General features: G+C 44.9%; 1 protein-coding gene across 1 annotated transcript in view; it reads right to left on the bottom strand.

Moving 5' to 3' along the window:
- Scnn1g (sodium channel epithelial 1 gamma subunit) overlaps nt 1-22978 on the bottom strand; it is a 34548-nt gene extending 11570 nt beyond the window's left edge. Inside the window, exons 1-6 of the mRNA XM_021217389.2 lie at nt 22897-22978; nt 18989-19337; nt 16654-16972; nt 14800-14990; nt 13499-13602; nt 10527-10690 (exon numbers count right to left, since the gene is read on the bottom strand). Coding sequence (XP_021073048.1) covers nt 10527-10690; nt 13499-13602; nt 14800-14990; nt 16654-16972; nt 18989-19305 — 1095 coding nt within the window. The 5' untranslated portion in view covers nt 19306-19337; nt 22897-22978. The remainder of the gene's footprint in view (nt 1-10526; nt 10691-13498; nt 13603-14799; nt 14991-16653; nt 16973-18988; nt 19338-22896) is intronic.
- Between the last annotated feature and the right edge of the window lie 1383 nt (nt 22979-24361).

Here is a 24361-nt window from a genome sequence, read left to right as displayed (position 1 = left end):
TGTTCATAGAAGCAGATCCAAGACCTAACCCTGCCTCTGACCATTTTATCTGACCATACACCAAGGCGGTAGGATTCTGAGCCCTCCTAGGGGACCCCTTCTGCAGCAATCACATGACGACCAATGGCCAATCATCTCTAAACAAGCTGTAGTGACAGGCTCACTAATTATACAGTCAGAGATAGGGGGCCACAGGGTTGGAATAAATCTGAATTCAGATCCCAATCCTGATACCTCAGACTGAATTGGTTTCCCTAGGCTTCCGGGATTTTTTTTTTTCTGAGAACAATTTACAATATGCTTATGGTAGTCCCTTACCTGTGCTACATAGTTAATTTTAATGGCCAACCTGACAGTATTTAGAATCATCTAGAAAACACATCTCTGGGTACATCTGTGAGAATATTTCCGGAAGTGTTTAACTGAGGAAGAAAGACCATCTGAATATTGCCATACCATTCACTACGTTCATCTCTGTGTCTCCTGACAGAGGACAAAATGTGACCAGCCAGTCCTGCCTTTATCACTGCTCCATAATGGACTGTGTATTCAAACTGGGAGCCAAAATCAATTGTATTATCCTTATGTTGCCTTTGTCAGTCGTGGGACATTAAGCCATGCCAGGAAGTTTGTTAAGGTAAAGCAGGTTGAGACCCAGAGAGTCAGTGAGGACACACTCGAGGCTCAGGGGACTCCCAGCTCCCTTCCAGACACCTGACTTGGAACACGTGCCATGGACCTCATACAAAAGAAGCATGTCCTATGGTCATGTAGTCCTGAAACAGAGTTCTTCATGCTAATGAGGTACCTGGAAGCTCAAAGGGTTTAGCCAATAAGCTTCCCTTCCCAGACATTCCTCTCTGCAAAAGATATTTAATCTCAGGGCTACACTGAGAAATGGGTATGGTTCATGATGCATCCATTTTCCACCATGAACAACCAATAAACTGTTTAGAACCATAGACTGTCACTTTCATCAAGATTCACAATGGGGAGCCACAAAGAAGGCATCTGCCTACAGAGCCGCAGCTTCCTCTGCACTCCTAGCCACAACTGCCACCAAGCCTGCCTCTGCCAAGCTAAGGACAATCACAGCTGGGACAAGCCAAAGCTCCTCATCCCCACCCCCCAGCCCTAAGCTAGATGCTGTCCCTAGCCAGTGGGCCCTGACTCCCATTCTCAGCTCTTCTGTGATTCCTAGTGGTGCCTGAATGTCCAAGAGTCTGAGAACCCCACAGCCTGTCCTTGTCACAGGCCTGGGGACTCCCAAACCAGCTTCAGCTTTCCCACACCTCAGACTGTGCTTCCCCACCCCACCCCCCAAGCAGTGCCTCAGCTTCCCTACAGCCCAGCACCTACCCCGGTGTTGGGTGAGCGCAGTCTGCCCAGTGGTGGAGCAGACAGGGTCCAATAGTTGGTGTTTTGTCACAGCAAGGAGAAAAGTAAGGAAGATATCATGCGAACCCATTGATCATCTAATAAAATTGACTTTCTAATAAACAAGGTATGGTAAGATCTTGCTTAGTCTTCTCTTCTCTAAGGATGAAGAGAGCACCTTCACAGAGCATTGCACGGGCTGCTGGAGAGGAGAACAGCCTGCCCAAGTGTGGTAGCACATGACATCACTGTGGGTTCCGATTCTTAACTAGAGAGATGGGCATTGTGAATAGGAAACTCCTGCCTTCCTGCCCCCTACCCACTCTTTCCTTTCTTTTTAGTTTGGAGACAGGTCTCACTAAGCAGCCCTGGGATGCCTAAAACCTGTAATCCTCCTGCTTTGACTCCTTGAATGCTGGGGGTGGGAAGGATGGCAGATGTGTGTCCCCCCACCCCTGACTTGGTGATTCAGGGTGTGTCTTTCCTAGCTCTCAGAACTTTTTGTAAGCCGAATTGTTTATTGACTTAATTTTACTCAGGAGAAGGGTTTTGGTACTGGTGCCAAGCCCTGGTCTGTGAAGGGAAATGTGTTTGATCTGAGATTTTTTTTTTCCCTTTAAAAATGGAACACTTGAGTTTTGCCAGGGAAAAAAACCTCCACATCACAGTCACAGAAAGTTTCACATATGGCTGTTAAGAGAGGGCCATGGCTCCAGTCCAGAGTCCCTCCTCTTTGTTCTCTGCGTCTGCTTACTGGTTGAGTATTCGTCAAACTCATGCTAAGAAAGTGCGGGGCACTGAGCTTCACCACAAAAGTCAGTATTTAATTATTATGACCCATCTTCTCTCAGCACAGCAGCACAAGCGACTGGTGTCCCCACAGCTGACCTCCAGCCAACAACAACAACAACAACAACAACAACAACAAACCTTTTATCCTTAAAAAAAAACCTTCACAGATACATTGTCTGCTGAGACCTAATAGACCACTGGTAACCTTTGCCTCAGTGGTCCACAAATACCTTCCCCCCCCCCCCCAAGGAGCATGCTGCAACAACTTTAGGTTTTTCTCTCACAGCTTATATATCCTAGCAAAATCTTTTTTATAGGCTTCCCTCTTATTTTATTATATTTGTTTATTTATTCACTTTACAACCCAATCACAGCCCACCCTCCAATATCTTAAACATACCATGTCTGTGGGAGTTTGCAAACAATTAGCTAAGTCTTGCCAGCTCATCAAGAGATAAAGTTTGCTGTCCACTGGTTGAATCTGGGTAGGTCACGTGACTCACACTTTGACCGATGGTTATGAACAAGCCTGATACAAGCAGACACTTGAAAGGTGCATGCACATCAGAATTAGCCTTCTCTTGCTGACCTTGGAGACTGTGCCACCCATGTGAACATGTCCAAGCCAGCCATCTGGTGAGGAGAGGCCACAGGGAGGAGACCTAAGGTGGCCCAGCAGATCTAGCACTTGATCCTATATGTTATGAGCAGTACTGCTTGAGGTCAACAGTCTGGTCTGGATCAGAGAAACTTCCCAAATGAACCCAGTGCACTGTCTACCCCACAGACTGACCTAGTACTTGGTGGTGGTTTGAAGTCACTGGTTTTGAGGATGGTTCAAAAGGAGCAAAAGTTAAGTGATACTGTCTAAATCTGAGCTCAGAATCTCCCCACCCCCTAAAACTTCCACATCTTAGCTAATGACATTCTAGTCTATCCAGCTGTTCAAGCTAGAAACCTAAGTTTCGTTTTAGAAACGTCTCCTGCATTGCTTTCTGTCATCAGGAGATACAGAGAGGCATCTTCAAATCTGCTGTGTCCTCATTGTTCTTATTCCCTGTCTGACCTGATGTCGTCCCTCAGTGGAAGCATTGAGAGTCACTCATCTGTTCTCATGGCCCCACTTTCTCTTCCTCCACCACCCTGTACTCACCTATCTAAATTATGGATCTTGTCCCATCAGTGTCCTCACTGCCTGGTGACTCAAGCATTCTTTCACTGGCCTCAGCTCACCTTTCAAATTCTTCCTCCCTCTTGATTCACTTCAGTCCAACAGACAGGCCTTCTGGCAACAGCAGGGGGCCTTCTATTACAGAGAATGCAGGTGTTGAACTTGTAACCTTAAAGTACACAGCAGGCCTGGGTAACTGCCTGTATCTCAGGTACTTAGTAGGCTGAGGTGGGGATTGGTGGGTTCCAAGGTTGAACTGGGCCACAAAGTGAGACCTTGTCTCAAAATAAATATAATAATGATGATAGTAATAAAGATAAGGGGATGTAGCTTATTGGTAGAGAACTTGCCTAGGACACCAATACAGTAGATAGATAGATAGATAGATAGATAGATAGATAGATAGATAGATAGATAGATAGAATGAAACATATATAGTCAGGTTGAAAATGTGTTTTAAAACTTTATCTTGGGGCTGGAGAGATAGATGACTTAGTGATTAAGAGCTCATACTGTTTTAGCACCTTACATTACAACCAAGCACTTACATTGGGCAGTTTACAAATGCATGTAATGCCAGCTCCAAGGGATCTGATACCTTCTGGCCTCCATGAACACCTGTACATGAGTGTACACACACACACACACACACACACACACACACACACACACACACACACAAGACATATATATATATATATATATATATACATGTAAACAAATCTTTATAAATAAATAAATAAATAAAACTGTATCTATTGCATATGCTGATCCTTTCTTTATCATTACTCTTTAAATAATACAGCATAATTATGTAATATTTATATAGTATTCATATTTAGAGGGTGTGTAGGCTCTATGCAAATGTGATCTTCTATACAGGGTCCAGATTGATCATCAAAGGATTCAGTCAATTATGAATAGGAAATGCTGGGAGAAACACATTACTGGCTGATTTTATATTAACTGACACAGCTCGAGACATATGTGAGAAGAGGGAATTTTAGTTGAGACTATGCCCCATAAGACTGGCCTAAAGGCAACTCTGTGGTGCATTAATGTGGGAGGGCCCAGCCCTTTGTGTATTGCCCTCATGGGCTGGTGATTCTGGATGCTTAAGAAAGCAGGCTAAATAAGCCATGAGAAAAAACAACAGCAAGTAACACTCCTCCATGACCTCTGGGTTAGCGCTCACCTCCCACTTCCTGCCCTGACTTCCCTGGGTGGTGGAGTACAAGCTAAAAGATGCAATAAAGCCTTTCCGCCAAATTACCTTTCGTCATGTTGTTTTATCACAGCAGTAGAAACCCTAAGACTATGCATTTATAATGAACATCTGTAGATTTTTTTTCAGTGATTTACATAACATGTATGTGATGTTGACTATTATAAGTAATCTAGACATGATTTAAAGTATATAGGGAAGTGTGTGCAAATACTGTGCCATTTCCTTCCAGTGCCGTAGGACAACTCTAAACCACAGAAACAGAATACCATGATGCCAATATTTATACAACATAATTCAATGTTGTCATTGAAACTAGAGGACTATCTGGTGCCACGGAAGATGCTGGTGATATATCCTGAATTAGAGTAACTCAGAAAAAAAATTCATTTTAATAAAAAAAATCAACAAATTTAAAAATTAGAAAAAAAATTGCAGGGGTTTTCTCTACTTGCAACTATGGGTGGCAAGATGGTTAATTTTGACTGTCAACTTGAGTGCATTTGGAATCATCTAGAGGACACACCTCTTGTGGGTGTCTGTGGAAATGTTTCTAACGAGGTTTGTTTAGCTGAAGTGGGAAAGCCCACCTTGAATGTGGGCAGCAGCAGCCCATAGGCTAAGAACCCAGACTGAATAAAGGAGACAGAGAAGAAGTGGGCTGAGCACCATGTCCATCCTCTGCTTCTTGGCTCTGGGCCCACTGACCAGCCACCTCCTGCTCCTGCTGCTGTCCCTTCCTTTTCACCATGAACTCTATCCTCAAACTGTGTGGCCCAGTTAAATCCTTCCTTCATTATATTGCTTTTGCCTATATATATATATATATATATATATATATATATATATATATATATTGTCACAATAAGAAAAGCAACTGAAACAGGTTAAATAAAGGAAACTCTTTTCTTTGTATTTTGTGATACATTATGAATGTTTCTTTGTGTGGCAAAACAATGTGTACTCCTGATTAATGGTGGAAACAAATTGCTCAAAATATAAAGTTAAGACATTAAAAATTTTTTAGAGAAAGAAATATGCTTAGTTTCTACTTTACATCCTGCAGAAAAGAAACCAAACTGGGTAAAGTATTAAATGAAGTGGTAAAGTAACCGGAAGAAAATTCACGTCAGTGTCTGATATCAAAGAAGGGAAATCCTCAATAAACATACTGACAAAGGAGAGGAAAGAGAGGCGGTGCTGTGTAACACTCAGTAGTTTTCACTGGAAAATACTCTAAGAAACTCAAAGGAAACACAAACTAGAAAAGATGTTTTTAACACTTACAACTAATTATATATATACATATATATATATATAGGTGTATATATATATGTATATATATAATTATGATACAACAGTATACTGTTATACAGTAATATAGACATATATCATCTACGTATATTTATCTCATAACAGAAGGGGTTATTAAAGAGAAAAGATAAGCCTCCTCTAACATCTCTGCAACCCCTTAAACAAGTGTCCATCTGTATCCCGGGCTGGCACCAAATCTGTTACTGCTTCCACCTCGTGAGTGCTGGGATTGCAAGCACTCATTACCATGCCTGGCCACATCTTTTTTTCTTAAAAAAAAAAGCACAGCAATGCTGGTGCGTTTTTCTGAGCATTTGTTTGTTCTATGCCGAGCATGCAGTGCACGTAACTCAAGTGCCTAGCAGACATTAACTCACGGGACTCTCACCAGCCCCAAAGCAGCAGGTTTCTCACAACTCCATTATATAGGCGAGGTCACTGAGGTGCAGAGATTAGATGACTACAGTGTAAAGCCAGACCCCATGAATCCTAAACCCCTGAGACATATAGCCTTGTGAAAAGAAGTTATGGGCAACTTGAAAATAGAGGAATATTCTTGGGTTTGCAATACAAGGACGTTACCTCTCTGCTCCATGATTCAACCCTACGCCTTCATGGTGTGAATAATCCACCCTTGCTTACTTCCTCAACTCCCATTCACTGTCTAACCTATTGTACTCCAGTTTCTGTTCTGCTTCTTCCACTGAAGGCTGTCCTGGCAAAGAGGGCCAGTGCCCTCTTGGTCTCCAAACTCAGAGAATGCCTGCCGCTCACTTTTCAGCTTGCTTGACCTCTCAGGTGCACTTGGCAAAGCTTTCGGATGCTCCCTCCCATTTACCTGACACAGATTCTCCCTGGTTTCTGCTTCTCTGCCTCTCTATTCCTCTCAGGTTTTTTTTTCCTGTTCATCTCTTAAACAGTTCTTGTTCAAGGTTCTGTTTCAGGTCTTGGATGATGGCATTCATTTCCAAATCTAGAATTATCTCCCAAATTTTCTTCTGAGCTCCAGGCTCAAAGCATCTACTTACTGGATATTAATTTATTAATTTTTATCTTATGTGCATTGGTGTTTTGCCTGCATGTATGTGGGTGTGAGGGTGCCAGATGCCCTGGAACTCATACAGACACGTGTGAGTTGCCATGTGGTTGCTGGGAATTAAACCCAAGTACTCTGGAAGAGCATCTGGTGCTCTTAGCCATCTCTCCAGCCCTCCTTTCTGGGCATTTTAATTTCATCTGGTTTTGCCCTTGAGACACAGCAAAGTGGGCAAGTCTTGAATATTCCCTACTCTTCCTGCTTTATTCCTTAATTCTGAGCCTGGCTTTCTGTTACAGCCTCCTGAATGCTAGAATTACAGGCATGTACCACTGTGTCCAGCTTTCAAGGTTAAAAAAGCTTTACTGTGTGGCTTAACATCCTACCCATGACACTGTTATAACTGCCCTGCTCTCTATTTGGACTAGTCCTTCCTGACATCACTTGCCAGGAACTGATTCTTCAAGAATTCATTGTTTAGGAAGCTTTTTCAATAGCCTTTGTCTGGCTATCCACTCATCCTGTTGCCCACCTGTCTGTCCCTCCCTCCCTCCCTCCCTCTTTCCATCCACTCATCTACCTAGAAATTACTGTGGATATGTTATGTTCTAAGATCTGAGACTGGATATGAGACAGACAGGGCCCAGGTTTTCCCCAGACATAAGCACTATGTTGCAAATATATGTTGATTGATCAATTGTCAGTGTGTGTGTGTGTGTGTGTGTGTGTGTGTGTGTGTGTGTGTGTGTCTGTCTGTCTGTCTGTCTGTCTGTCTGTCTAGAACCCAGAATATCGTGCACAGTAGGCGAATGCTCTACTAGCAAGCTGTCTCCAAGCCTAGGTGTGTTGATTTTTCTCTTCCTGTTTTAAAGGTTGGGTTCTTCTTTTGATATTCAAAGTCTTGGACATGTTAAATCCTATAGGCTTTTAAAAATTAAGAAAAAGTTTGTTGGCCAATTCCCTAAGTCTATCGACTTAACACACCCAGCAATAATAAATAATAAGTAAACAAATAAATAAATGTGAAAAATGTGAAAAGGAAGTCTAGTTTGTTTGAATTTATTCTTAGTGACTCCCGGCTGACCTCTCGGTAATCCTTGTCTTTTTGTTGTTGTTGTTGTTCCACACGGTCATCAATCATACCTCTGACTGACTAACCCTGCTGTATGGCTTGGATTTTCTACAGGTGTAGCTGAAAACCCAACCAGATCCTTGTTTACCCACCACCCGTATAGAGAATGTTTGCTTAATAATATGGTGGGTGTTTCCATGCTCAAAACAGAGACCGAGAGGGCGGGCAGAATCCATTTGCTTTTGAACTTCTGCAAGCTCGCTTAACTCAACCATTTGCAGACACTAGGAAGGAGAGGCGGGAGGCAGAAAGGCAGTGAAAGATAAGGGAAGAAGGAGTTGAAAAGTTCCAAGTCTGTCTTCAGGGTGTATGGAAAACTGCATGGGGAAGGTTGGGTGGAAATGGTCACTGTTGTCTTTCGGGAGCTTTTGGCTTATTGGTGAACAAATTAGTGACACACCAGGTTTTCCAGTTCCTCACTTGAACATGCTGAAGACTCAAGACATTTGTGACGCCTTGGAAAATCAGCATTCATGTAGCCCAAGCTGTGCACACTACCGTCTCTGACGCTGGAACAAGGTTTCTAACCGATAAACATCTGAGAGCATCTTTATTACCAGACAGCTCTCATAATGGTTTCCTTATTGTCACATTGAAGCAACAAATGTCCTGTGTACCATTGCCATCCTATGTCCTCATCTTTACTGGTGAATCTTAAATCACATTTCCTCAGAGTAGCATACCCTGAACCTCACTTTCCTTGAGTCAGTATCCCAATCCTATGTTCCAATATATGTCTTCAAAATCCATGTGTTAGAAATATAACTCCCCAAACCTGTGTGTGGAGCATTGGGATACAAGGGCATGAAGGCAGGTCCCTGTGATGACATTGATAGCTTTATATGAAAAGGGAGACCAACCTGAGCTAGAGCACTCACCGTGTGAGGCCCCTGTCCTGTTACAGTGCAGCACAAAGACTCTTGGCCAATGGTTACACATGCTGTGCTTCCTAGCTCCAAATTACAGCCAGACAAAAACCTCTACTTAGAAACAATCCCGTTTTAGGCATTTGAACAGAAAACTGACCCAGACAACTAGGATATGCTCTTCTAAAGACCTCCTACCACCTGCCTCTTGTCTCGTTCTTTGAGGTAATGCCTTCCCATGTGGCCCAGGCTGGCCTGGAACTCCTTAGCTTTGGCTTCCAATGCACTAGGGTTATAAATGCAGACCACTATGCCCATTCTTCTTCCTCCTTGATAACACATGGTGATTATAGTTTGTCATTTGCGTCATTTGCATCATTTCTCACTGCTGAGTCTCTCCTCTGGGCTCCCCTGTGTGTAGCACTTATGAAGTACTCAGAAAATAACTGTTGGATGGCTCAATGATGGACAGGCATTAATCAAATCTCGAATGGTTACCACATCGCCTCCTAACCCCTGGCTGAGAATCACATACATTTCTAAGTCACATTTCCTGATAGCACTGACTCGAGATCATCACAAGACTTTGACATCTGGTACACCTTTTAGATTCTAGTTTAGAAAATCTGGTCCTAATGGCCAACTGAATTTGGAAACCACTGCTCTGGAGACTAGGTTTATGAGGCACAAGGGCTGGGAGTTTACAGTGAGCCATTAAGCATAGATACGAATACATAAATAGTCCATAAAGACATTGTTTGTCTAGTTTTTCCACTACACACAAGTAAAAAGAATGCCACTAAGGAAAAAGGTAAGAAAAGTTACAGTGGATATAACGTCTTCCTGTCATAATGGCAAAGACTAAGATGAAGAGTGAAATAATTAGCTGTGTTAGTTGGTGTCTGGGGTTCAAGCACGCTGCTTTTGATAGGTGTGTAGGTTCCTGAACATGCCTGGTTCCAGGTTACAGAACATCAAAGGCTTGAGGGTAGAAAGGGTTCTTAGTAGATGACACGAAATTGCTGGAAGTGTGATGGGCTACAGATATTTGAAAACCCTTTGACTTTATATTGGCCTGTAAGTGGCTGCTACCGTGCCCTCCATGTGTCTGTATGTATCCTAGAAGAACATGATTTGCTCTCTTTACAAGACTGACAAATCTATAGCAAGCGTCTGACGCTTTGATTCCATAAACACTGGAGTTGTTCTGGTTTTGTTTGTTTGTTTGTTTTTTGTTTTGTTTTGTTTTGTTTTCGAGACAGGGTTTCTCTGTATAGCCCTGGCTGTCCTGGAACTCACTTTGTAGACCAGGCTGGCCTCGAACTCAGAAATCCACCTGCCTCTGCCTCCCGAGTGCTGGGATTATGTTCTGTTTTTAACAAGAGCGTCTCCCTAGGTTCTTTCTCTAGGTGCCATCCTGTGCTCACTAACCCACATAGAGGATGCAAAGGCAAACTTGAGCATGACTCCTGAAATAACCAGTGGGGAAGCCATTGGAAAGTCCTGCTGTGTGTAAGACAGTATGCCTTTCCATCAGCTGCACCTCCTTAGTGATCATTCAAAGCAGGATGTGATCCTCCTCTGTGAACACAAGCCAGTGAGTCTTCTCTTACCAGGTGCATTCCTATGGAAGTGGACATGGCTGTCTCAATTTCGGTCCCCACGTCTTCGATGAAGGGGTATTCATTCTGCTGATGGACAAGCACCTTGGCTCCAGTGGAGGACACCAGGAAGGGGTTGTATTCATCTTCGTTTATGTATAAGATGACTTGCAGACCTGGGAGACAGAGCAGCTTGTTGTAGTCAAAGGCTAGAAAAAACAGTCCCCAGAGGTCCAGGGGTGGGGTGGGGTTCCAATCCAAGACCCAGGGACTGCCAGAATGTACTAGGTAGGTGAATACCAGACTGGAATCTCTAGGTCAGTAGGACTTGTGTTTAATCTGCTTATTGCAAGTTCAAAGTAGTGGTTTACACACACCACAGTCACAGCGCTGGCTAAGAGTAAGTTCCTGTTCAATGTAAAGGAACTGGCTGAGACATATAACTTTTGACAAAGGAAGTTCTGCTGGGCATTCAATGGTACTTGTAGTGCTGTGGCTGCTTACAGAGTGGAGCTGGGGAAGAGTTAAGATTTGATGGTGTATCTGGTTGCTGGTTTAACCTCTCTCTCCTTCTCCTACTCTTGTTCTCCGTGTAAGACATATTCTGTACCCAGCTGCCAGATGGAACTTTAGAAATTGGAAATCAGGTCAGATTACTGCTTAAAGCCCTTTCAGCTGCATCTCTCTGGATATAGGGGAACACCATCAGCTGCCCTGCCTGTCACTATCAAGGCTATTAAAATGTAGCCCAATTCAAGCCCCTACCCTCAACTTATTCCACCTCCTCCCTTTCTGGACGAGCTCCAAGCACACTGCTCTTATGTGTTAGTTTGCATAAGAATGTTCCTCATAGGCTAGTATGTTTGAGTTTGTTGCCTCAATTGGTGAAACTGTTTGGGAAGGATTAGGATTTATGACCTTGGAGGAGGTGTGTTGGGCGTAAGCTTTCAAACACCTCCTGCCATTCCCAGTGAGCTCTCTGCCTCCTGCTTACAGTTCAAGATAGGAGCTCTCAGCTGTTGCCTCTGCCATGCCTTTGCTTCACTACCAAGGACTCCAACCTACTGGAACTGTAAGCCCAATTAAATGCTTTCTTTCACAAGTTGTCTTGGTCATGTTGTTTTATCACAGCAACAGAAAAGTAACGGATACACCTTATTTATCTTTCTGGAACACCTTGGATTCATTTTCTTCTCTAGGTCCCAAACTGCTCCTGTATTTCTGAGCTCCCCTTTCCCCTCACACCCCTCTCCTGAGCCCGGCCACTCTCTGCCCTTGCTGCTTCCTCCCCACCTATCTCTCATTGGTATAATAATTGGATCATGACCCTGCCTGCCTATTCATTTCCCAAGTTTCTTTTTCCACAGAAATTCAAAGCTCCCTGAAAGCAGGAAGGACAACTGTCTTGTTCCCCACTACATCCCTAGCTCCTCAAACTGGGGCCAGCAGAGAGCAGAGAATCAGTGTTTCATAAACAAATCAATGAACAAGTAGTCTGTGTGAATTGAAAGGAGAGAACCTCAGAGCTATTCTCACGTCTGAGCCCAGAGAGGGATGTGGTGCACTGGAGGCCACACAGCAGAGCCAAGACTCTGCCCCTCTTCACTCAGTTCGCAGCCAACCTCTTACCACTGCACTGGGGTCTCTAGGTCACAGCTTCTTATGGTCTTGGAAAGGAGCCAGGCTTCACAGTTATGACAGTCAGGATTCTGAGTGCAGATTTCCCCTGTAACAGAGCCTAGCTAGTCCTAACAAGAGCAGATCTGTGTAACAAATTGAATTTTATTTGCATTGAACTTTTCAAGAATTCCCATTGGCTTGGCACGGTGCTGCATGCATGGCTAAACTGTCAGTATTCAGGAGACCAAGGTAGGAAGCTCACAAGTTTGAGGCCATCCTGGGCTATCTAGCAAGACTCTGTCTCAAAACAAGCAGGACCTGGAAGCATAGCTTGGCGGCAGAGTGCTTTCCCCACCATGTGCAAGGCCCTTAGTTGGATCCTCAGCAGCACAGAAAAGATGTAGAGGATATCTTCTTGTGAGGAAACCAAGCCAATCTGCCACAGTCTTACCTTCCTTACCAAGTAGAAGTTAGCAGAAAGAGAACTGTCATAAAGGATTGTGGTAGTTGTATACACAGTGTGTGTGGCTGGCGTGTGTATCTTCCCTAGACCAGATTCACTGGCTGAAATGCCAGCCTCCACGTAAAGGTATTTAGAGATAGGGCACTAATTAAGGATCAACGAGGTCTTAAGGTCCTGGCTCTAATCTGATAGGCTTGGTATCCTTATAAAAAGGAGAGACATCACAGCACCCTCTTGAGACAGAGGAAGGGCCATGCGAGGATACACACAAAAGATGGCCATCTGTGACCAAGAAGGGAAAGAAGTCTTATCTGAATCCACAAGTCCCAGGACCTTGACCTTGAATGTCCAATCTTTAGCATTATGAGAAATTAATATCTATTGTTGATGCCACCCAAACTGTAGTATTTTGGTATGGTAGCTTGAGTGTGTCCCTGATCTTATTCTAAGAGCTCTGAATGGGAGGGTACTGTAGCGACTGTTATTGTTCTCAAAGGACAATAACCAAGGTCACACAGTGAGAGGCACAGCTGGGGTGTGGCTCCAGAATCTGTCATCTTAACTAAGCTAAAGGTGTGTCTGCCAGCCTAATCTCCTACTCAGCCCATCTGGGTTTAGCCCTGTTTAGATGCCACCTGCCCGGGATTAGTCACCCCAGCAAGAGTGGTTTGCCAGCTGAAGGAAGCCCAGTAGTGTCCCTGTAGCTCTCCCAAAGATAAAGCTGTCAGAAAAGAAAACGCCCATTGCAGAGAAAAGAACGAACAGGGATGCTCATGCACGCACTGGGAGAGGTAAAGAATGCCTTTGCTTTAGGGCTAGGTGGAGAGGGTGGGAGGCGCGGTGGCCCCATGTGTATTGCTGCCTTCACGTCTCAGGATTCCCTCCTGGCCGGCTTCCTTACCATACTCACTGCCTCCCATGGAGGTGCTGAGGATGGTGGCGTTTTCTCTGTTGTTGAACGTGTAGCAGTTCCCATACATTGGATGGTGGAAAAGCGTGAAGTTCCTATGGAGGAAGGGAAAGGTTCAGAAAGAGCTGGGCTGGGGTTTGCCCTTGTCTATCTTGGTTGAAGTCAGGGAGCATTGTGTTGATGGGGGAGAGCGTTCCTTTGGGACAATGGATGAGCATGTGACTCACTGGTCCTATTTTCTCTAGGATGAAATGAACAGGCTCCTCATTTGCTAGGGTTGACAAGCCTTGATAGAGAGTTAGACCATGTTTTTGTTCTCTCTCTTAATCCTCTCCCCAATGTCTCTATTTTGATTTGATTTTTTTTTTTTGTCTTTGAAATAGGGTCTCATGTATCTCAGGCTCACTTCAAATTCCTCATGTAGCCAAGAACAACACTGAATATCCCATATCCCTGCTTCTGTCTCCTGAGCACTGGGAGTAGAGGTGTGTACCACCATACCTAGGGGTGGAACTCAGGGCTTTGTGTATGCTAAGCAAACTCTCAATCAACTGAACTGTATCTTCAGCCCTGATAAGATATTCTTCATGTCACATGCTGGTACTCAAAACCCTTTACCCTTGAATTTCTCAGCCAACACTTGGAGTTTTCAAACTCACAGCCCTATGAAAATGATCTTCAGAGAAGGAGTCTCATCCTTTGGCCATCATGTAATTTCAGGACCTTTACTCCCAGGGTGAGAATAACCTAATTACTCAATGTTTGCATGGAATAATATGCATATTAATATATCGAAGGGCCAGAAAGGCTTAGAATACAAAAAAAAAAAAAAAAAAGTAGTTAAACCCTCAGGCCTTGTAATGTCCCATCAACTTCATAGTCACCACCAGGGATCTGATTATTATATTCAAAGCAGAATGATCAAAATATGAACACTTGGCTCTCTGCCTCCCTCCCTCCATTCCTTCATCTCTCCATCCCTCCTCCCTCCTTTCCTTCCTTCTTCTTCTGTATCAGAGAAGTGGCTCTCAGACATAGGTATACATCACAGTAGTATACAAAGCTACATGCATGCTATTGACTACCTTGTGTCATGACAGGTAATTTAATGGGTTTAAAGATATTATGATTCTATGCCAGGTAGTTTCCAAGTGATCCTGAAACCTAGCTCCCTTGTAAGTGATTTTCCAAAGGACAGAGTCAGTGTTCTCAAGGCCCACAGGTGAGCTCCAGATGCATGGAAAAAGCCTGAGCATAGAGCCTCGAGTCCTTAGAGAGTGTCCCCTCCTGACCTGGCATCACAGGACATCCCATCGAAGAAGCAGGTCACCAGCAGTTCTTCGGCAGAATAGCTCATGTTGATTTTCTTCTCTAGAGGCACCTGTGCCATGATATTCATGTAGTGAAGCTTGTACCATTCCTGGATGGCATTGATTCCTGAGCTGAAGGTGTAGGTGGCACAGTCAGAGGTGTCATTTGAGCACTGTGAAGAAGAAGGAACACCAGCCCATCAGTCATAGCGGTATCAGAAGGGCTGATGTGAGTGACAGATGTCAGGGTAGGTCCTTGGGAACAAGTTGGTTTCCTCTCACTTCTGGGAGCTTAAAGAAGTCAACTTCAAGCCTCAAGGATAAGAAAGAGAGCAAAGCCAGACATTGAGGTCAGTTCCTGTGGCTTCCTACTACTGTCTGCATTGAACAAGTAGCAAAATCAGTTTTTAGGGTCCCCATATATTTAGGGTTTGGTTGATTAATGTCACTGCCTTCCTATTGAATACTGCCATTTCTTACCACAGACACAGTCTAGAAATCTGGGTTCTAGCCCAGACTCTGACGTTACTTCTTTGCAGGATCTCAGACAAGGCACTAACATATGGAGTGTGTCACTGACAGAATGTTAGCTGGAATACCAGCCTGCCCAGCACATAGCAAGCAGTTGGAAGGGCTCGTGCTTGAAATACTTAATTATGAGGGCTCTAGAGAGAAGCTATGGAACATTCCAGGCATTTTCATCACCCTGGGCTTGGAAAGTCTCCTGAAAGGACAAATGTCCAAAGAATTTGGTATCAAGAGAATCATATAAACATCCTTTGAATGGATCCAGGAGGATGTTGAGGTCCCGGTAATTTTGATGGGGCTCCTTCTCTTTGTTGGAAATTTGTTTAAATTGATAGAAAACATTGCTACATTCGAAAGTCTCATCATCAAGGCTATTAAGGTAAGGAAAAGTCCCTGTCATTGCTCTACTGGTGGCATGGAGAGGCACAGTGATGATGATAGAATTTGCCCAGGAGGGTAATGGAATTCACTTTGAGTGAGTAGCTGCTTCCTGTTGTTACTTGAATGGGACCGGGGGGTGGGGGGGGAAGGTTAGAAGCCTAGCCTTGGTATCTCATGGAGGGAAGTCAATAGGCCACATATATTTATAACATATAAATCTTACAGTTGGCCTATCTCACTGGGAACCCTGGTGCATTTGCTATGGTTTATTTTCCCCTTTCTGCTCTCTGTGCAGCATTTTCTTTTTTCTTTTCTTAAATGTGTATTTATTTATTTTATGTATGTGAGTACACTGTCGATTTCTTCAGATATACCAGAAGAGGGCATTGGATCTCATTACAGATGGTTGTGAGCCACTATGTGGTTGCTGGGAATTGAACTCAGGACCTCTGGAAGAGCAGTTAGTGCTCTTAACCACTGAGCCATCTCTCCAGCCCCTGTGCAGCATTTTCTTTGGGGCTCTGCAACCCCCGATCTATCAGAGAGTGATCAGGTACCCCCCAAGCTTGGCTAAGTGGAATCCCAGGATTGAATCTGCGTCTTAGGCATTAACAGAAAGAGTGAGAATGGCCTCTGTAATTCAGCATCAGTATTTGAATGAATCCCAGCATTTCTTGCTTCCTGGTCATTAGGTCTTCCTAAATTTCTGTCCTTTAAAAAGTCCTTATGAGTCACTTGCTCATTCCTAAGACTTTTTCACATGCTGAAGTCAGCTTGAGCTGGTTTCAGTTGCTTGCCACCAACTCACCCTAATAACATATAAATCTTACAGTTGGCCTATTGACTGTAACGATCAAGAAGAGACTGCGAGACTACCAGCTCCCGGATCTCCCCCACACCCATGAACTGTGAAGAAGTGGGTCTTACCAACTGGAATCCCACCAGTTTCTTCGACTCATGAACGTGCATGACATTAGAAGCCTTGTGAATGATTTTCCCACTGATTTTCCGCTTGCGACCAGTGAAGAAGTCCCTGGCCTTTCCCTTCTCATTCTCATTGAAGACCAGCAATGGGATCAGGTTGAGGAATCTGGGTGGTGTGCCTTCCCACGTGGACTGCATGGATCCTGCTTCCCGGCGTTTCCGAGGTGTACTGTCTAGAACATCTTTGACCCCATACAAGGACAGCAAGGCCTGTTTTGTCTCACTGTCCAAGTCAGTCAGAAGGTCACTCACTGCACTGTACCTACCGAAATGGAAAGAAAGTGTCACAGAGAAGAAAGATCCCTAGCACGGTGCTGTAGTTTCTTTATGTTGTTTTCCGTCTTGGTGTGTCAACCCTATGTCTTCTGACCAGTCCCTTGACTAAGGGGATGAGGGCTCTCACCACTTGCTCCATTCAAAATGATCCTCATCTTTGCCACTTCTATTTACTCATTCTTGGTTGATGCCCTCAATCAGGATCTCTGTAGTGTTGACTGTCAGGTGCCTCCCATAAAGTAGCAAAAGTGAGGCTGCATCAATACTTGTTAACCGTACAAGGGCAGGCTCCATTTTCGTCCATCCCACTCTGTCTCTGCCTCCTGGACATCCTCCCACCAGTGCTGGGATGCAAGAGACTGGGCTGTCACCTCGACAACACCCAAGCTCACAAAAGAACAAGAGCTAACTAACTACGTGAAGCAAAGCATAATGGCTTTTTTTTTTTAATTCATCACTATACGGGGCTGGAAAGATGGTCCAATGGTTAAGAGCACCATCTGCTCTTCCAGAGGTCCTGCATTCAATTCCCAGCAACCACATGGTAACTCAAGACCATCTGTAATGAGATCTGATGCCCTCTTCTGGTGTGTCTGAAGACAGCGGCAGTGTACTCACATACATAAAATAAATAAATCTTTAACAACAACAAAAAATTCATCACTATACTAAATGGTCCCAGCCTCTCTCGTAACTCTCTCCTCCCTTCCCTTTACTTTCTGTAGAGGCCATGACATAACATAGAAGCCAAGGATACCAGTTTCAGAGTCAAACTTCCTGCCTCGTTCAAGCTCCCCCTCCTAGTCCAGATTCTGTGACCCTAGACAAGTTTCTGTGTCAGTTTCCCAACCTGCTTATTTATAAGATGAAGTTTTTTACAATTTGTAAAAAGAAAAAGTGGGGGGGGGGAGCTCAACTTGTTTATTATAAGTATAAGAAATATAGCTGGGTATGGTGGCACATAGCTACAATGCCAGCACTTGGGAGGCTAAAGCAGGAAGATCAAAGTTCAAGGCCAATCTGGCTCTTTCTCTAAGTATATAAATAATGTTAAAATTTTCAAAGAAATATATATGCACATAGGTAATTAAAGGGCCACTATAATTATTTGCAGTAGCATAAATGTATTTGTTAATACTTTACTCCCTCATAGTATAAGCTCCACTAGGGCAAAGAATATGTTAGGGTTATTCTGTGCTGTGCTCCCAGAAACCAGAAAAAATTGTCTGACAATTTGCAAAGGCTGAGTAAATGATTATGGTTTGAATATCAGTGGAGAAAGAAGAAGGAGAGCTGGGAATGGAGAGAGGAAGGAAGACTTTGAGGAGACTTTGGAGGTGGAGAACGAGTCTGAGGCCTGATTTTGGCTTTGACCTTTGCCTTCAATACATGTCTCTAAGCAAATCAAGCTTCTGGCCCGCCTAGCTTCTCCTGCTCTTCCCTCTCTGCACCCCACTGTCCGCGCCTGCCTGACTCTGACAAAGTCTGCTGCATTTCTGACTGCCCTCTTAGATCAGTTTCCCATAATTCCAAGGACTCTGATGACCCATTTAGAACAGGTCCTACCACTGACAACAGGGCAGCACCAAGGGTTGATCCTGTCCAGAGCCCAGGGAGCTCAATTACCGGGCTGGGCTCACTGAGATGAGGGGTCAGGGCAGCAAAGATGCTTCCGGAAGTCACCTGGGTGTCACTTCTGAGTCAGCCTGGCTTTGGGTGAGAGTAAGGGAGTGAACTTGGGAAGGCTCAGCTGGACCACATATGTGTCTGGGGGAGGCAAATGCTAACCTCATTTCAGGCCCAGCCTCCTGCCTACCTGCCATAGACACAGCCATTTAACTGAAAACATGCAGGTCTGAAATCGATCTTGGCGATCAAATCAAATTTCTAAAGCCTGTGTCAGCAGGTTGGTGCTGCGCTGGTACCGCCACCCTGGGGGAGGGGCTTTGGCATCTATGAGAGGCCAGACTTCCCTCTCCCAGATGCCAGGGCAGTCTCTTACTTGTAGGGGTTGATATTGCAGATAGTGACGGCAGGGAAATCCAGCTTCTGGAAGTGAACTTTGATGGAGACAGAGACGGTGTAGAAAGAGAAGACGAGGAGGGCGCACTGCCAGATAATGAGGGCCACTGCTGTCAGCGTGAACGCGATCCACAACAGGCGCCGAAGGCGGCCTCGGGACACCACGATGCGGCGGCAGCCGTGGGTGTTGGTGTTCAGGCAGTACCAATGCATCAGGTCCTTAATGGTCGGTGCCTGGGGGCCTCGAACCGGCAGATTCTTTTTGATTTTGGCTTTGATCTTCTCTCCAGGCGCCATGGTAAGGACAGGACTTTGCAGCCTGCAGAGTTCTGAAGGGACAGAGGAGCCAAGTAAGGGAGCTGGCAAGCATGGACCTGTCAGCCCATCTCTGGAGCCCGCCACTGGGAAACACCGAGCCCACGTGTTCTTAGAGGCCTTTTTCTCCTATGGGCCGGACAGGTTGCATTCTGAGCCCTTGGCCCCTTCTCCAGGATATTTGCTTTGGGCCACCACAACTGCCTCCTCCTGTTAGGGCCCCCAGGCCTAGTCTTGTGGGGGCAGGGCAATGTGTAACCTGCACATACTGGCTGGACTGGCTGAAGGCCCTTTCCCTGGAGTTCCTGGGGCAGGCGTCCTCAGAGCAACCCAGCCAGACTTCTCTTATCAGGCAGAAGTACTATAACCCGTGCCTTATCACTTCCACGGGCCACTTCTTGAGAGCAGCCCTCCTGTTTTACGATGTCTCCTGGTGCCTAGTGCATAGAGTACATGTCAGGCAGGGTGTCACTGGCTGATGAAATCTCCCACAACTTTCCAGCAGCTGTTATAGATCTTGTTCTGACCGTGTTTTCCCTGCCCCTCTCCCGTGCTGGGTTCTTATAAGTGAAATGATTTCTGTTTCATTTCTTCTCTTACCGCAGCCATTAGCACCTGGTGTCACATCAGCCCCAGGACTGCTGGCCTCTCCATATTTACAGGCACTGTGTCATTTGACCTGGTTTTGCCTAATTTAGAGAAGGCATCTTGATTCAATGGTAGCCTTTGGGGTGAGTATTGGAAAAACGAATGAACACATTCACGTGTGTATGTTGCATCTCAGCTGCAGAGACAGCATGCCAAGAGTTCATTTCAGCAATGTACAGTACGTTGTACATTAGATCACTGTACCATGTATAGAATCACCAGCCTCATAATTATGTAATCTCTGTATACAGTAGTTTATATATTTCAACAATTACGTGAGATATTGCTGTTATCTCCGTATCATAGAGGTGGAGTGATTTGCTAAGGATACACAGCATGGCTCCTATGTCTATGTGGGGTCTGCAACCAAGTCAAGGACTTTGATGGCCCCATTATTTTTTTCTTTTTCAAGATGGTGAATAAAATAATGGAGTTTTTAAAATGTCATTTTCATACATATGTGTCATTCAACTTTGTTCCAATTTGTCCCCTCCCTCATTGCACCTACTGGGCCCCTTCTTCCTTCCAAATATTCCCCTCTTCTGCCTTCATAACACATGCATTCTGTTCTTCACCTCCCCCCTTACAATCTCTGTCTACTTGCTCACGGTCCCCCTTTTCATTCCTCTCGCTCTCTCACTTAAATCTAAGTTCTACATATGAGAGAAAACATCTTTTTGAGAGTGGCTTAGTTTGCTTAACCTAGCGATGTCACTGTCAAGTTCTCTATGCAGGATTCTGGGCTACCAGGCTTAGTTTTCTTCCATGCTGAGTCAATGGAACGTGGTCCAAGATGGGGGGAAAGTTGGGAGGCAAGGCAAGTTTACAATGCCTGTGGGTTTAAAGATTATAGTACTAAAGAATGAAGTACAAGAACATAAAACAAGAAAACAGAGGCCAGGGGCAGCCGACTGTCCCCAGTAACCTGCCCTACCCACAGACTTACATGATTTTTCTAGGTTGAGAAAAACCATCTCTTGTTGACAAAATTATTAGCCCCTTGGCAAGCAGTGTGATTTACTTTATTTATTTTGGATGTTGTCATCCTTTAAAAAAAATAAAATGCCGTGGAGCATGGTAACACACACCTTGGATCCCAGTACTCAAATGGTAGCAGTAAGAGGATCTCTGTGAGTTTAAGTCACCTTAGTCTATCTATTATATTATCAAGTTCTAGGCCATCCAAGGCTATGGAATTCGACTCTGTCAAAAAGAAAAAGAAAAAAGAAAGAGAGAGAGAAAGGAAGGAAGGAAGGAAGGAAGGAAGAAAGAAAGAAAGAAAGAAAGAAAGAAAGAAAGAAAGAAAGAAAGAAAGAAAGGGAGAAAGAAAGAAATGGGTCCCTCTGTCAGATGTTTGCCAAAAGGTGAATTCTGGATTCTTGGGGTTCCCATTCATCTCTTCCACAGAGAATCAGCCAGTCATGTGAGAGGGGACTCCAGAATATTCACATAAATATTTCAACTCTCAAGCAAAGCAAGATCGTAGCTCTACTGGGTTATGGGACTTAATTCAACCTGGTGCTTTGTTTGTTAGAGGCCTTTGAAGCTGATACACTCAGAACTCCTCTCAAGGGTTAGCTCACAGAATGCTCTCAACAACCTTCTCAGGTAGATATCATGATTTCCCTATTACACAAATGAAGCAGAGACATACAGACAGACTAAGCAGCTTGCCTAAGGTCATAATAGAAAGTGTCCAGGCTAGGATTTGAACCCAAGAACACATACTAGTTATGTTATTGCTTAAATAATGATAGTGGTCTCAGATGACAGCTGCTGCAGAATAATGGCAGATGTCAATTACAGATACACCATGTCCAGGGTTCCCATTCCAACATTTGCACCTAATTTAATTCTCACTACAGACTAAATGAGATGTTATTACTATCCCCATCCCACAGAGATGCAAACGGAGGTGTAAAGAGGTTAGGTAATCTGCCCAAGGCCACACAGTATGAAAGAATGAAAGAATTTTTTGAAATTCTAGGTCCCCGTTTTTTTCTTCCTGACACTTCCTCTCTTCCCTCACCTGCACCCAAACCTTGCCTCTGTCCCTGTCAGGAAACTGAAGCTTGATGAGGAGTGACAGTTTGCAAGGCTCCGTTCATCCTAGAACTTGGGCACGAAAGCCTGGTTTCGGGCCATGTTTTGATTCCCGCCGTGCCACAGTGCTATTCAAAAATAGGTTGAACCTCAGAAGCTAGGACTCAAGGCCCTGAGACAGAGCTACCCCACTGACTCGCTGCAGTCTGGGAAGTGACCTGGCACAGTTTTGCGGCAAAAGCCATCTGCTTCGCGCCAGCTATGCCAACGCTGCAGTCAAGGGCTCCGCTTTCAATCAGCCCGCTTCAAGTGCTTGATTCTTTCTGCAGCAGGCACCTCTAAAGAAAAGCTTGCCCAGGGCTAAGAAGTGGGAGTGGGTGGGTAGGGAAGCAGGGTTGGGGGGAGGGTATAGGGGACTTTTGGGATAGCATTTGAAATGTAAATGAAGAAAATACCTAATAAAAAATTGGAAGAGAGAGAGAGAGAGAGAGAGAGAGAGAGAGAGAGAGAGAGAGAAAGAAAGAAAGAAAGAAAGAAAGAAAGAAAGAAAGAAAGAAAGAAAGAAAGAAAGAAAGAAAGAAAGAAAGAAAAGCAAAGCAAAGCATGCCCGCGACTGAAAGAACTGTCGCGGTCAAAGGCATGCTCTTCAAGGCTGGGAAGCGGGGTGAGCTAGGCAGAGAAGATCCGAGATGCGCTCCTCCCACGCACACCGGCTCAGAAACGCCTGTCGCTCAGCTTTTGTATCGCGAGCCAAGCTCTGGATGTCTCAGCATCCCGCCACCCGTGGACAGAATAATCTTTTCCTTGGAAGTCACCACGCCCTGTGGCTGTTCAAGTGCCGGGAACCCCGGAATCGAACTGACCCGATGCGGCTGGGCTTACCTCTCTGATCCGAAGGGTTACGGCTGGCCTGTGTACAGTCTGAAGACGCTCCTCTTCTTCTGGCCTCATAAAGCCAAGCATCTCCAAGTGGCACGGCCAGGAGCGCCCGTGGGTCAGGCTCAGGCCCCGCCCCTAGAGTTTCCTCCCCACTCAAACTCCGCCCACACCTGCCCAGGTGTTTTCCCCGGCCCACTCCCGACTTGTCTTAGCCCAGAGAAGGCCGCGACCCCGCAGTGCCATCTGCTGTCCAGAGTCAGCTCCGCGCCTCAACCCGGGCTGCGCTGCTTCTCGCGGTGCACCGTGCAAGCTTGCTGCCTCCCAGAGGCCACTCTGCAACCTGCATTCCCGCTGGGTCACAGTCCCAAAGTACTTTATAGAGTCGCCTCATTCTCACCCAGGTCACAGGAGGTCTCTTATCCCAGTTCCAGCAGACATTCCACGCAGCCTCTTACCCTTTCGACCTGGTCAGGACCCGCAGCTGCTTCAGCATCTTCTAAGAGTTCCGCTGTGGGCAACAAGAGCTATTTAACCAGATCACTCATTCTTTGGGCCGGTCACTTGCCTTTCCATAGGGACTCACACAAATTGACTATTTAAAAACACTGAAACTGTGAGGGATCCAAGACAGGTATTCAAGTTATAATTCCTTTGAGCTGGGAAGAAACATGGCCCCACAAAAGACAGGGTGTCACTAAGTATTAAAACATTTTTAGACATAAATGTGTTAATATCCACCTACAGACCTTGTTAAAATGCAGGTTCTTGAGTTGAGGATGTAACTCAGTCGGTAGAGTGCTTGTTTAACATAACCAAAGCCCTGGTGTTGATCCCCACTATCATATAAACTGGATGTGGTGGCGCACGCTTATGGTGCTAGATCTGGTGTTGAGGGTGAAACAAGAGACTCAGAAGCTCAAGACCGTCCTCAGCTACATAGTGAATTTGAGCGAAGCCTGTGCTCTATTTCGTCAGGGTGGCATGGGTCTCAGAAGTCTGACTTTCCATGAGATGCCTCTTTTGCCTGACCAAAGATCACAACTTTTAGTGGGTAGAAACATGTCAAGCATTATTGAAGATCAATGTAAAGAAAAATCCCCTAAAATCCCTAAGCATTATTTCTTGCAATCAGTGTTCATGGTGAAGAATTAACAAACAATCCACCTCCCTCCCTACATAAGTTAGAATCATTGTGCTGGCTAGTTTGTTGCTAACACGAGTTATCATGTTAACTAGTTTTGGAAGAGTTTCAGAAAACACCTCCATAAGCTTTTCCTGTAGGCAAGCCTGTGGTGCATTTTCTTGGTTGATGTCTGATGGGGGAGGGTCCATCAGTGTGGGTGGTACCACCCCTGGATTGGAGGTCTGGGTGCCACAAGAAAGCAAGGGAGCAAGCCGTGAAGAGTAAGCCAATAGAAAGCACTCCTCCATGGCCTCTGCTGCAGTTCTTGGCTCCACATTCCTTCTC

The sequence above is a fragment of the Mus pahari genome, chromosome 1, assembly GCF_900095145.1.
Source record: "Mus pahari chromosome 1, PAHARI_EIJ_v1.1, whole genome shotgun sequence".
NCBI lineage: Eukaryota > Metazoa > Chordata > Mammalia > Rodentia > Muridae > Mus > Mus pahari.
This window is presented reverse-complemented; position numbering and strand designations above follow the sequence as displayed.